Source organism: Acanthamoeba castellanii (assembly GCF_000313135.1).
Source record: "Acanthamoeba castellanii str. Neff unplaced genomic scaffold scf7180000084768, whole genome shotgun sequence".
Classification (NCBI taxonomy): domain Eukaryota; phylum Discosea; order Longamoebia; family Acanthamoebidae; genus Acanthamoeba; species Acanthamoeba castellanii.
In genome coordinates, this window is record NW_004457618.1 from 197,099 (window position 1) to 209,411 (window position 12,313).

General features: G+C 58.9%; 6 protein-coding genes across 6 annotated transcripts in view; 2 read left to right on the forward strand and 4 right to left on the reverse strand.

Annotated features, from left to right (window-relative positions):
- Positions 1 to 553, reverse strand: part of ACA1_252630 (uncharacterized protein) — a gene marked incomplete at both ends in the record, with an annotated part of 1,984 nt that extends 1,431 nt beyond the window's left edge. The window contains one exon of the mRNA XM_004367517.1: positions 20 to 553. Within this exon, the coding sequence (XP_004367574.1) occupies positions 20 to 553 (534 nt within the window). The remainder of the gene's footprint in view (positions 1 to 19) is intronic.
- An 816-nt stretch (positions 554 to 1,369) lies between these two features.
- ACA1_252740 (uncharacterized protein) lies at positions 1,370 to 2,257 on the reverse strand (the record flags this gene model as incomplete). The annotated part of the gene is made up of 4 exons (XM_004367518.1): positions 1,370 to 1,440; positions 1,471 to 1,807; positions 1,897 to 2,021; positions 2,113 to 2,257. 4 exons carry the CDS (start codon positions 2,255 to 2,257, stop codon positions 1,370 to 1,372), a joined length of 678 nt encoding a protein of 225 aa, XP_004367575.1.
- Positions 2,258 to 4,088: 1,831 nt separating this feature from the next.
- On the forward strand, positions 4,089 to 5,990 carry ACA1_252750 (helicase associated domain containing protein; the record flags this gene model as incomplete). Its single annotated transcript, XM_004367519.1, has 3 exons — positions 4,089 to 5,493; positions 5,587 to 5,663; positions 5,766 to 5,990. The coding sequence occupies 3 exons, from the start codon at positions 4,089 to 4,091 to the stop codon at positions 5,988 to 5,990; spliced, it is 1,707 nt and encodes a 568-aa protein (XP_004367576.1).
- Positions 5,991 to 6,719: 729 nt separating this feature from the next.
- ACA1_252760 (uncharacterized protein) lies at positions 6,720 to 7,097 on the forward strand (the record flags this gene model as incomplete). The annotated part of the gene is made up of 2 exons (XM_004367520.1): positions 6,720 to 6,788; positions 6,855 to 7,097. 2 exons carry the CDS (start codon positions 6,720 to 6,722, stop codon positions 7,095 to 7,097), a joined length of 312 nt encoding a protein of 103 aa, XP_004367577.1.
- Positions 7,098 to 7,823: 726 nt separating this feature from the next.
- On the reverse strand, positions 7,824 to 9,924 carry ACA1_252770 (leu/ile/valbinding protein; the record flags this gene model as incomplete). Its single annotated transcript, XM_004367521.1, has 9 exons — positions 7,824 to 8,000; positions 8,084 to 8,244; positions 8,337 to 8,441; positions 8,524 to 8,668; positions 8,765 to 8,863; positions 8,953 to 9,134; positions 9,228 to 9,350; positions 9,442 to 9,554; positions 9,656 to 9,924. The coding sequence occupies 9 exons, from the start codon at positions 9,922 to 9,924 to the stop codon at positions 7,824 to 7,826; spliced, it is 1,374 nt and encodes a 457-aa protein (XP_004367578.1).
- Positions 9,925 to 10,211: 287 nt separating this feature from the next.
- Positions 10,212 to 12,004, reverse strand: ACA1_252780 (Sel1 repeatcontaining protein; the record flags this gene model as incomplete). The annotated part of the gene is given in 3 exon segments (XM_004367522.1): positions 10,212 to 10,648; positions 10,666 to 11,192; positions 11,442 to 12,004. The coding sequence occupies 3 exon segments, from the start codon at positions 12,002 to 12,004 to the stop codon at positions 10,212 to 10,214; spliced, it is 1,527 nt and encodes a 508-aa protein (XP_004367579.1).
- Positions 12,005 to 12,313: the final 309 nt, after the last annotated feature.

Below are 12,313 nucleotides of genomic sequence, written 5' to 3' on the forward strand. Positions count from 1 at the left end.
CCTGCGCGAGCTGGCGCACCTTGGCGTCCATCAGCCCGAAGATGCCTTGGCCGCCGCCTTCGTGTTGACGATGATGCTGTAGCTCGTCCTTGCCCAACGGGGCAGAGGCCGCCATGGTCGTGCGTGTCATCGCGTAGGAGTTGATGTTGCTACTGATGTCCATGCACACCTCGTCACCTACGCGCTGCCGCAAAGTGGAAGTAGTGGCCATCTGCGACAGGGGAGTGGGCAAGAAGTGGTGGTATGCCTGCGCAGCCGACGACGAAGGGCTGGGTGAGGCACCACCGACGTAGGTGGCGACAGAGGCGAAGAGGGGCTCGCAGTCGGAATCGTTGAAGGGGTCTTCGAAAAGCGGTGACGAAGATGCCGAAGATGAAATCGAAGATGGCGAAGCTGGGGACGAAGGGGACAGGAATGGCGAGGCTGGGGCAGAGCTGTTTGGTCGCAGTCGTGGCAGGGAGCGGTCGCCGAGTGGTGCACTGCCGCCGCTTCCTCCCTTTCTCTTGTTGTTGTTGGTGAGTACAAGTTGCTGCATCGTCCGCTCGTGCGTCATGGCTCTTTCTTTGGCTCTCTGGTCCGTTCGCACTCGTGCGTCGTAGGTCACCTCTCGGGCCTCTCTTGTCTTGACAAGGGCTCCACACACTCGCCTGACCTTCTTCTCTACTCCTCCACCGCACGACTCGTCTTTCTTTCTCTCTCTTTTCCCAATCCCTCCAAGCGTGAGGAAACACGACCGGCTGCTTCGGGGTCTCAAACGGGAGAAGGGCGCGCGACAGCCAGCACACAGGGACTCGTCTCGCACACAACAGAGGAAGAAAGATAGAAAAGCCCCTGGACTGCGCCTTCTTCAAGCTCCTCTCGCTTGTGGTTGTGGTGGCAGGCTCGCAGCTGCAACACGCCCTCCCGCACACGGCACGAGACCCGGGACTGTCGCACGAACCCGCGCCGTAAGTTACTTGATGCCCCCGGAAATTTCACCAGGTGTCAACCACATGTGTCGCATTCCTGGGTGACGCGCACATTCCAGACACATGCTGGCGGTTGAGGGCTCCAACCCGAACACGTTTCTAACCCATAGCCGAGTTATGCATCTAAAAACTCCCACCGTGGCCGCGAACGCGACATGGCGAACAACATGTGCGCTGTCAAGATTAAGCGAGACAAGCCACGCGACAGTCAGTTGGCGGCCAACTACTCAAGAACTTCTTCTTTTTGCGCCGGAATGGCCACGCCAAAGTAACCGTGGAGCACCCAGCGCACGGGTGGTTGGTGCGGCGTTCCCCTAGAGCGAGGGAGATGAGGATGAAGATAAGGGGGCGTGGGTGATGAAGGGTGAGAGTCTTCTCTCTCTTCGTTCTCCCGTTGGCGATTATGTGGATTGGCTGGAGGTTGTGTCTTGGCTGGAGGTAGCGGCCTCTCGGGTTGTGGTGGTAGCATCGGCTGGAGGAAAGGGACCACCACGTACGACACCGGCCGCAGCGAGGCGTCGGTTGCGCTGCGAGGCGAGCATGTAGACCTTGAAGTTGGCGACGGCGGCGAAGGCGGCGGCGATGAGCGACGGCAAAACGATGTGTGGAGTGAAGGAAAGGAGGAGCGTGGCGACCAGCAGGTAGCCCACGTGGGTGGAGAGGATGTAGGCGTCGACGGTGGACGTGGGCGGCAGGTTCTTCTGCGTGAACAGGTTGTTCTGCGCCTCACTGGTGTAGGCCGAAAGCAGCACACGGTCCATGGCACGGTCCACCGCGAACACGCCCGCGAGGAAGCCGGCCGTGCCCAGCCCCGTCCGAGCAAATGTGCGTTTCGCCAACTGCAGCGACACGCCGCGACCGCACACGACACATGACACAACGCTGGCATGAGTGGGTGAACGAGCCAGGGAGCGGTTGTGCGGGGTACCAGCGCTCGGGCGGCCGGCATGAGGGGCAGCCACTCGTTTGGCTGCTGTTGGCTCCACTTGCCGAATCGGCGGCCCATCCGCAGGAAGCCGTAGAGCGAGCCCACAGCCGCCGCCGTGCAAATGCCTACACGCGTGCCACCGGGTGAGTGCACAGCGTGAGAGAAAGAGAGTACTGACCAGTAGAGTCCAATGCAAAAAGGGAGGGGGACCCATACCGATGCCCCACAAGCCGAGGTAGGTGAAGGGATCGTTCTTGATGCCGTAGGCCGCGGTGGCCGACCCGCGCAGCACGATCGGCCGTGTTCGCTCCGTGTGGTTTTGCATCGCCGCTAGTCCGCCTGCGCAGCCGTGGATCACCATCGTAAGAAGAGCGCACGCGTGCGCAGTGCTGAAGAGCGTCGTGAACCGTTCAGCTGGACAAGAGGAACGGTACCCGAAACAGCAACACCGGCCAGCACCGCCACCGAAAATTTGGGCACCGCGAGCAGCCCCACCTTCAATAAAAATATTAATATTTTTATTGAAGTTATTCCTTGGATAAAATTACATATTTTTATTGTTATTTCCTGCCGTTATTGTATATTTATTTTATTACAATAATCAACAAATCGAATTGGACGAACCTGCCACTGGCGTTGCGCGGCATCGCGTTCAAGAAATCGATTCAGCACGAGCGATGGCGTGGGCACAACAGCCTCCTCTGCCGAGGTGGACAGCAGTCGGTCTCGCGATCTTGAAGCCGAATTCCACAGAATGCGTGAGAAAGAAAGAGCAGATCAGAGCGCTTGCACGCCGGAGCTTACCCGGAAAAGCTGAGCCGCGTGTTGGGCGTGCCCAACCTCAGCTGATGAACCATCAGTGTGCGCACCGCCGCGGTGCGCTTCATCTTTCCCTGATTGACTTTTTCACCGCAGTTGGGAGAATAGAATTAAAAAAGTGGCCTTGTTTTCTATTTCTATTTCTATTTCTATTTTCGAAAAGGGGATCCAGCAGTTGGGAGAATACAGAATAAAAGGGAAAAAAAGAATAGGATAAGTGATGTGGCAAAGTGTGCAAGATATTGAAAAATTGTCCAATCTATCTGAACCACTGAAGCTAATTTGTTGTTTAGTCGGTCTTTTTAACCAAAGGCTTGGGGCCTGATTTGGCCAATAAAGGAAACAAAAGTGAAACTCCATTTCCACGACGTACACCTGGGGGTCGTAGGTGGAACTCGACCGGACTGAAAGTCTCAGGTTGACTGAAAGTACGAAACAGGAAAAGGGTGATGTACTGTTTTGCGGTTGTTCTCCGGGCAGGCAAGCACCTATGGAGCGGATTGCGAGAAGAACGAGAAAGGAGAGGTTTTGAATGTTATCACCGCTGCACACCACTTCTGGAAGCCCCGCGGTAGACTAGAGAGCGGAGTGCAGGAACCAAAACGGTGGTGGAGGAGGGAGGAACTGGGTCAGCCAGGGCACAGTCTTCATCGACGGGCGGCCATTATCTCGACTGCCTATTCTGTTCTCCTGAAGGTACACATGGTCATCACCACTGTTGAAGGGCGAGTGTTGAAGAGGATGATTAGGAGAAGTTGCGTAGCTGGGCTAGCGATAGTGTGACTTTTGCTTGTGCAACCACATTGTTTGCCAAACCTCCTAATCATCCTTTATCCCACCTTATCGCCACATCCCACCTTATCGCCATCTTGGTTTCCTCCAGCTTTGGAAAGGCGTCACTTCCACGCAGCCCCGAGTGAGCACGGGACAGCAAGTGGGACTCGTCTCTGTCCCAGGTCCCAGCTGCTACATGCTGCTGGCCACCTCGTCCTTCGATCAGGTACGGTGCCTTCCTCATCTTTCTGCTATGGTAGTGAGAATGGGACCCACACATCAATCCCGCCTTTCCGACTTGCCCGAGTTCGCGGTCAGTTGGCCGCAAGCTCTATATAACAACCCCTGGGTCTGGAGGTTGGCCTTTGGCTCGGCGGCCGCTGCCCTGGCGAATAACTTTCCTTTCTGGCGCCTGGGGCCAAGAACCCCAGGTGGTGACAAGTCCCCTGACGTGTGTGTGCTTCTGTATGGTGGTGGTGTGTGTGCAGGAACGGGAGCAAGAGGCCTCTTGGCGCCACCGCACAATCACAAGCACAAGACAACACGGTACAAACAGAAGCAGCAGCTCCAAGCCACCGCAGCCCAACCAGCAACACAGCATGAGCGGCAGCAGCGGCAGCGATGGAGAAGGCGCCATCGACGGTGTCAGCGTGGTCGATACGGCGGGTGGTGAGCGCCGAGCGCTCAACAACGAGCGAAGAGCCATCGCCGCCGAACGGCGCGGCATGAGGCGGGAGCGGGAGGCCATGCAGAGGGAGCGTGAGGCCATGCAGCGGGAGCGGGAGGCCATCGTCCGCGAGCGCGAGCGGTTCGACCTCGGGTGGAGCATGCTGGACCGGAGCAAGGCCGTCGTGGCCCAGGAGCTGCGCGCGGCCGGCGACGAGCGACAGGCCTGGCAGCGCAAGCGTGAGTGCCTCAAGCGCCGGAAGGCCGACATGCGCGCGTCCCTCGACGACCTCAAGCGACGCGAGGCCGACCTGAACGAGCGTGAAGCGCTGACGTCAGCACACCACCGGCCGACCTCAGCGCTCCCGACCGTCAGCAGCAGCGGCGGTGACGGCCAAGCAAAGTCTGAGTCGGCGCAGCAGTACCAGCAGGTGGTCGAGGTGGCGCGGTTGCGGGTGGAGCTGGAGATGCAGCGCGAGCGGATCGAGAGCATACGTCAGGCGTGGGAGCAGTCGCTGGCCGAGGCGGAGAAGACCCGGGCCGAGATCGAGCACCGGCGGGACGAGTGGGAGACGGAACGCGAGCGGCAGGCGCAGGAGCGGCGCGAGCTCGAACAGGAGCGGCAGCAGATCGCCAGCATGGTGATCTCGTGTCGGCCTCACGGCGGCTTGCCGCACCTGCGCGACCTGCCGGGGATCGGGAACTCGCCGGTGGCGGCGGCCGCTGCTGCTACCGCCACGGACACCAAGACGCCGCTGTCGCCGATCGTGGCCCTGGCTAGCGTGATGGGCGGCCCGCAGGGCCTGCACACCACCAGTCGCTCCGTCGACAGCTCCGCCGAGCCTCGGCACCACATCATCAGCGACTCGCCGCCGCGACCGCTCGAGCCAATCTTCCGACACTACGCCCACCAGCATCAGCATTGGCAGCCACCACGCCAGTATGAGGCCGTCAACGGTGCTCTCCATTCGCAGAATCCGTCATCGGTGCAACACACGCAGCACACGGAGCGGGTGCACAGTACCGCGCCCGACATCGAACCGCAGAGCGAAGACTGCGCCGGCATCGCGGCCACGGAGACGAAGGGGTCTTCGTTGTCATCGTCGATGAAGAATGGCGGCGTGCGGTCCAGTCCCGAGTGGCTGAGTTCGTCAGACGAGGACGAGGGCGGCGGCGAGGCGAGCAGCCAGCCGAGGAAGAAGCGTCAGCGACGGGACGTGCCCTCGTCCGACCTGTACGGACCCAGCAATATTCGAACGCGGAAGACGTGGGAGGAGCGTTTCGAAGATCTCAAGCGCTACAAGAAGCAGAACGGCCACCTCTGCATTCCCTACACAGGTGCGGCCCCACCACCTCGCTTCACCCCATAGACCGAGCGAGTAACAACAAAGTCAACACAACAACAACGAACAACACACATAACACCAACAGAAAAGGGTAGCTTGAAGCAGCTGTACGAGTGGATGTGCTCTCAGCGCAAGAACCACCGCAACCACGCCTTGAAGAAGGTACTCATTCTCTACGACACACACCACACACATACATATACACACACACACACCACGCACACACGATAAGTAGAGTGAGGGCTGATTGCTAAGAACGAGCAGGAGCGGTTCGAGAAACTCGATGCGCTGGGCTTCCCGTGGATGGTCAAGCGAGACGCGGCACCCAGGGTCCAGGCGGAAACCAAGCAGCAGCTTTCGTCGGGGTTCTCGGTCCACAAGGGTCCCTTCCAGCTGCCCTCCCTCGCGACGGCCCTGCAGGAGGCGCTCGATCAGTGCTCTCCGCCCTCCAGCGGCGGCGACTCTTACCCCAACTGGACCAATGAATAGCGGCGAGGGCAAGGCAGGCGAGGAAGCCAACGCGGGCGGCGCAGGCAAGGAAGCTGACGCGAGCGAGGAAGACGACGCGGGCGAGGAAGCTGATGTGGGCAACGCAGCCAAGGAAGACAACGCGGGCGAGGAAGCTGACGTGGGCTACGCAGCCAACGCAGGCGAGGAAGACAACGCGGCTGACGCGGGAGAGGAAGACGACGCAGCTGACGCACGTGAGGATGGTGTGGACAAGGGCAACAAATCTGTAGGTAAACAAATCAGCAAACACCAACATACTTTCATTACTAATCACCCACTTATGAACCAGATTTGCCACATTCTTGATGATTTCTTGCTGACCGCGCTCGCCATATCACACACAATACCACAAACACATGTGCAATGGATACATCTTCTTACACCGTCATCGTTTTCTGGTAATATAAAAGTGCATTTCTTCACAAGAAGGGAAACGCCCTTTCCGCGGCCCGTTTCTTATTTTTTTTCTTTTTTTCCAAGACAATAATAAAATCATTTTTCCTAATTGGTTCGACGCACCCCAATCCCACGCAACATTGACAAATCAATCTTGGCTGTTGTCGACGTAAAAGAAGCTTCGCACGGACCCGGTGACCACTAGGATCACGCCAAACGGAAGTCGACGTAAAAGAAGCTTCGCACGGAGTTGGTGGCCAACATAAATGGCTGGAAACCGACCATTTACCTCACCTGCTCGGTACACACGCGATGAACAACTCCGCCACTACACTGCTTATCCTGGCCCTTACCCTCGTAGCCTCGGCCCTGGTGGTTGAGGTACGTTTGCAGCCTCTCCTACAGCTCTCCGTTCGCGCAGCTTACCTGGATGCCATGGTGTCATAGGGCGTGCGCGTGGATAGCGCTTTTAACTGCCCTCGCGGCTATGGCTACTGTGCAAACTACGGCACGTGCTGCGATCTCGACTACCAGTGCGCCGACCCTAGCCAGTGCTTCGGGGGTGAACCTGACAGCGCTCTCTACTGCCCTCGCGGCTATGGCTACTGTACAGGCCTTGGATGCTGCAATCTCGACTTCGGGTGCTCCGACCCCAGCCAGTGCTTCGGGGGTGGAGCCACAGTTAATTGATTGAAAAAACACGTTGGTGGTAGTATTAAACTTTTATTTCTGTTTTTTGTGAAGAACCTCGGCCACTACCAGATCCCCAGGTCGCTGGCTCTGCTCCACTCGTGCGCTATCTTGGTCTTGTACCCAATCGCTGCTTGTGGGGTTGGTGTCTGCTGACCGCCGGTGCCTGCGCGAGAGGAATGACATGCGTCTAGGATTCCGTCCTCAAGATAAATGGGCTGAGTACTGCTTGGTTTGAGTGTTCATGCCTTGAGCGAGGCATTGTTGACCTTCTCGACCTTGAATCGATTCCCCCAAAGCATCGCGTTGGCCTCCCTGGACAGAGGCAGCAGCTTCGTCGACGCCCGGAACTGGGCTCGGGCCTGTGCGTGCAGGTACACGCTGAGTCAATCGGCAAGGATGAACCACCACATGAGAGCGCCCTTGAATGCCACACCGCGAACAGGCCCAGGAAGTAACTGTGGAAGTACTTCAGCAAGAAGACGCGCTTGACGTCCCACCGCCAGCCCTCCAGCTGGACGAGACGACCACCACCAGAACACACACACACACACACACACACAAACGAGAAACAACATGACACGACACACGACACGACACGAGACGCAGCTGACACACAGAGAGACGCCAGGACATCATATGTAGATAGAAACAATTTTCGGTTCTGTACCGCACGATAGTTTAGAAAATAAATAGGGGACAGAGGGCTAGAGAGGAGCGAAACGTTCAAGAAGAAGGGGAGGAGAGAAAGAATGAAGAGAGGAGCGCGTAGAGAGAGAAAGGCCGCAGAGCGGAGGCAGAGGAGTAGACGTAGGGTATCGGGTAGATCAGTCGCTTCGCATTGTAGGGCTCGGGCGCCACCACCGTGACCTTGCCCACGGCGCCCTTAGCCGGCGGCATAATCTGTGCACGGCGCCATGCGCGAGTGTGAGCAGACGAACGTGGCGACTGAGAGATTGGGGCGACGATGAGAAATGGCAGATGACCTGAGTGATGACCATCGGCTTGGCGATGTTGCTGCCTGCGGTGTCGAAATTGACCGGTCCGTAGAAGGTCTGTATGGTGTCCAGGTCGTGGAGGGCGGCGCCGACCTGGCTCTGGTTCTTGGGATCATCAGCCGCGCCGAGGCCCAGCTGTAGAACGTAGCCTAAGTCGTGTGTTGATGATGATGATGATTAGGCTAACAGGTCAACTGGCGGCGAGGAGGTGGTTGGAGGCTGAGGGGGGTTGGGGAGGAACCAGCAGCCGAGGACTGCGCCGCGGTGAACGAGACTTCTTCGTTGAACCGCAGACGGAATCTCTTGGCGTAGTTAGCCGCCGATCCGAACACCTGATCTGAGTAGCCTGCGCGTGGGCAGCCCGTGGAGATCGAACGGGTTATACCGACTCATGAGCATGTAAATAATAGATTTCTGGAGCGTCGTACCCAATGAAGGCTGCCACTGGGAGGGACCGAGAAGGTACCACGCATCCTTCTTCATCGCTTCAACAAAGGAGGGCTCGCTCGGTGCGCTGGTCATGAAGAAGGCGCGAGGCCGATAGCCGATCGCCTTGGTGGCGTTGACCAGCGTCTGATAATAATAAAAATATATATTAACAGAAGGTAAGTGTGTGGTGTGGACACCACAAACGCAACGAGCAGCGAAGGCGTAGCGTGGTCCACGCACCGCGGCGTCACGCAGAAGGAGACAGGCGAAGAACATATCCGGATCTTGGTTCTTGATCACTCGCATGTACTGCTGGGCTGTGGTGGCATTGAGGGTGCCCTGGCATCAGCACGCGGAGACGGTGGGTTAGTGTTGAGTGTCAGGCGTGGAACTGAATGCGGCGAGATGGCACTGCGAGAGGGACTCACCTCGGCGAAGCTGAGCACCGACGAAGCTTCTAAAACGGCGCCAGAAGCGACTAAACTGTTGAGGGCGCCCTGCGCGACACTGGAGGTGAATGCAGCTTTGGAGTAGAGCAGGGCCGCAGTCCTAGCACCGCGCATTCGGAGATAGTACACGGCCGGGTCGACGTAGTGATAAGCGGATGTGCCTGGACCACACACAACACGCAACACACAACACAGCACTGTGTCAACAAGAGGAGAGAATTCCAAGTCGGCCGAAAAGGGCTTTGAGGCGGTACCGACGCCAAAGATGAGGGGATAGCCGTGGTTGTAGATCTCCTCGGCCTGAGCGTTGGCGAACATGATGAGGCGGTCGTTGGCGTGGGCCACCTTGTTCGCCACGTCGGTCAAGCTCGTGCCATCTGGTGCGCAGAGCGGGTGCGTGTGGGGTGAGTGCAAGCCGCGACAGCCTCGATAGTGCAAGGTGCGAAGAGACAGAAGCGGTTGCGGTACAGGGTCCGAGAAGGAAGTCAGTGACGTTGAGCAGCTGCCCGTAGTAGTACTCCGTATTGTTGGCCATTGCCTGATCGTCGAACGCAACCAACTTCACCTTGTAGTTGCCCAGTCTGCAGGCAGAACCAAGGCACCACCGTGAGCACCATGCGCGAGCATCACTGAGATCAATTTGCTAAATGGAAGAAAATTGATTAAAGGATGCTTGGCTTACTTGGTGGCTATGCCGTCGGTCCCGTTGTTGATGGTCTCGGCCCAAAGAACGTAACCGTTCTTCATGTCAAGCCCCTCGACAGCCAGCAGCGACCCTGCCCCAGGGAAGGTGAACCCGAACGTCAGGCATGAGGCGGGGGCAAGCGGGCAAGACACCAGCAGCTCCGGCTCCTCCACCGCTGCCACTCCTTCAAGTGACGTCGCAGCGACCAGCACCAGCAACAGCGCCGAAGCTGCCCACCCCTTCGTCATCTTGCGCGCCCTGTGCATCTTTCCGCGGTCCCAACCAAGAAAAGACGAGGAAATGTTCTAAGGAAACAAAAATAAATAAAGAAACCCTGGGTTCGACCGAAACTCTTCTTCGCGACTGCCCACCTCGAGGTGAAGGTCTATTGAATTGGATTGAACTCTTTGTTTTTGTCGTTCAGTATGTTTACAATTCTTCGTGCACGACCGCACTGCCGAGATACTCTATCTCTGCTGGTCGGCTTGGGACTTCAAAACTGTGTTGTGAGGCCGGCTCTGGGCTTCGTTCTCGAGTTCGGCCGAGTGGACGTTTACAGCGCCAGGGCGCACTTGTGGCTGCAGAAGTGGAGGGCGACCTCGTCGCCGTTCTCTCCCTCGCCCTCCAGCTCGAGTATGCTCTCCTCTTCGCCGTCCCGCTGATCGTCGATGGCCTCGGGCCGGTGCTGGATGGTGGCCTTCGGCTCCTCCTCGCTCGAGCTGGAGGGAGCCTTCAAGCGCCATCTGCGCTGGACGGTGCCCGGGCCGTAGCGCAGCTTCGTGCAGGCCGGGTTGTGGCACTTCCTGACCTCGCGGTTGATCTTGTCGACCACCTCGGCGGGCAGCTGCGCCTGCTCGGTCTTGGCCGCGGCCACCACCTTGTGGTGCGTCCACCGATTGAAGAAGTGGAGGCAGCACTGGTCGTAGAGCGTAGGCACGTGCGTTGTGTGCTCCACAGGTCGCGCCTCGCATCCGTCGCATCGGTCGAGGCCTGGCGGTGGTCGTTACCGCACTCCTCAAAGTCGCCCGTGGGTGAGGCCGCGAGGAGGTCCTTGAGCCGGTCCCAGGCCTTCTCGTCGCCCCAGCCGATCGCCGCCCGGAAGAGGAGCGCGGCCTTGAGCACGTCCTTGGGAAGGAGGCCCTCCAGGCCCTCGCGGTGGTAGTTGGCCAGCACCAGTTGGGCCAGGCCGTGGCCCTGTCGCGCGGCCTTGCGCCACATGTCGATCGCCTGTTTGAAGTCGCGGCTCTCTATGCCCTTGGCGTGGCTGTAGCACACGCCCATGTAGTACTGGGCCACGGCGTAGCCCAGCCGAGCCGACTTGCTGTAGTGGTCCACGGCCTTGGCCGCGTCCCTGACCACACCGTCGCCCAGGTCGTAGCACACGGCCAGGTTGTAGTTGCCCCGCGCGTAGTTGTGCTGAGCCGCCTGCGTGTAGTACCGCACCGCCTTGCTGAGGGACTTCTTGACGCCTCGTCCCTTGTGGTAGCACACGCCGAGGTTGCTCAGCGCCACAGGGTGGCCCATCTTCGCGAACCTGTGTCGAGTGGCGAAGAAGAAGAGAGACAACTCTGTGAGTCACAGAGCATCGCGCCAACAACACGGCCGGTAACGAAACACACTCGTGCCAGGTGACATGTCACCAATGATAATTTGCGCATAATCGCGTGACCCTATTTCTGCCCACGACACACACGTGCGGCCCGCACCCAGGACACACAGCGTGATCGCAGCGATGATGGGAGACGGAGAAGAAGAAGAAGAAGAGGTGGGAACAAACAAGTACCTGGCGTAGAGTACGGCGGCGCGAGTGTAGTCGAGGGTGATGTCGTCGCCCCGGCCGCGGCAGCAGTGCAGGTCCCACTTGGCGCCGACGTGGCCCATCGCGGCCGCGCGCTGGAGGAGGTGGACCGCACAGCGGGGGTTGCGTTGGAGCTCCATCCCGCCCTCGCGGCCCAGCAACATCCGCTTGCCCATGTCGTACAGGAACTCGGCCTCGTCTTCGTCAACGACGACTTCTTCTTCTACGCTGCCAGTCCGCGAAGTGGTCGTTGTAGTGGTTGAGTCGCTGACGCCAAAGGTGTTGAGGTTGAACGTAGCGGGTTGCCTCTTGAGCGAACGTAGCGAGTGCAGGAGGCCGCGGCGAGTTGTTTGTTGGGGGTGGGGGCTGGTGGTCTTGAGGGGTCCGTCGACGAGGCGCTGGACCTCGGCCGCCAGCAGGTCGAGCTCTTCCTCCTCGAGCAGCCGCTCCTCGGGCGTGGTCAGGCTGCCTCTCCGCCGCGCCCACGCGGGCAGTCCGGGCACTACATCCGCTAAAAAGCCCTCCTCCTCTACTCCGCCTTGTACCATGTGTCTCGAACCTTTCTGTCCCATGTTTGTTGATGTTGCTGTAGTCGCTGTTGGCTTCTTCTTCTTCTTCTCTAGTGCTGCTTTGTTGCTTGCAAGGGGCGGTGGTGTGTAGGAAGAACAAGTCGAGGCAGTCGGTTGCGAAGATAAAGGGTTGGCTGCTAGCGCGCCAAAACTTGCCAAGCTGACGCTGACAGCGTCACGGCGACAGGAAAGGGCGCGGGCTTGTCGCTGTCAGGGGAAGGGCGCGGCGGTGTCAAGAAGGGGACAGCGGCGGCGTGGTCTTGTCCCGGTGCGGGAAGAGAAAACGAA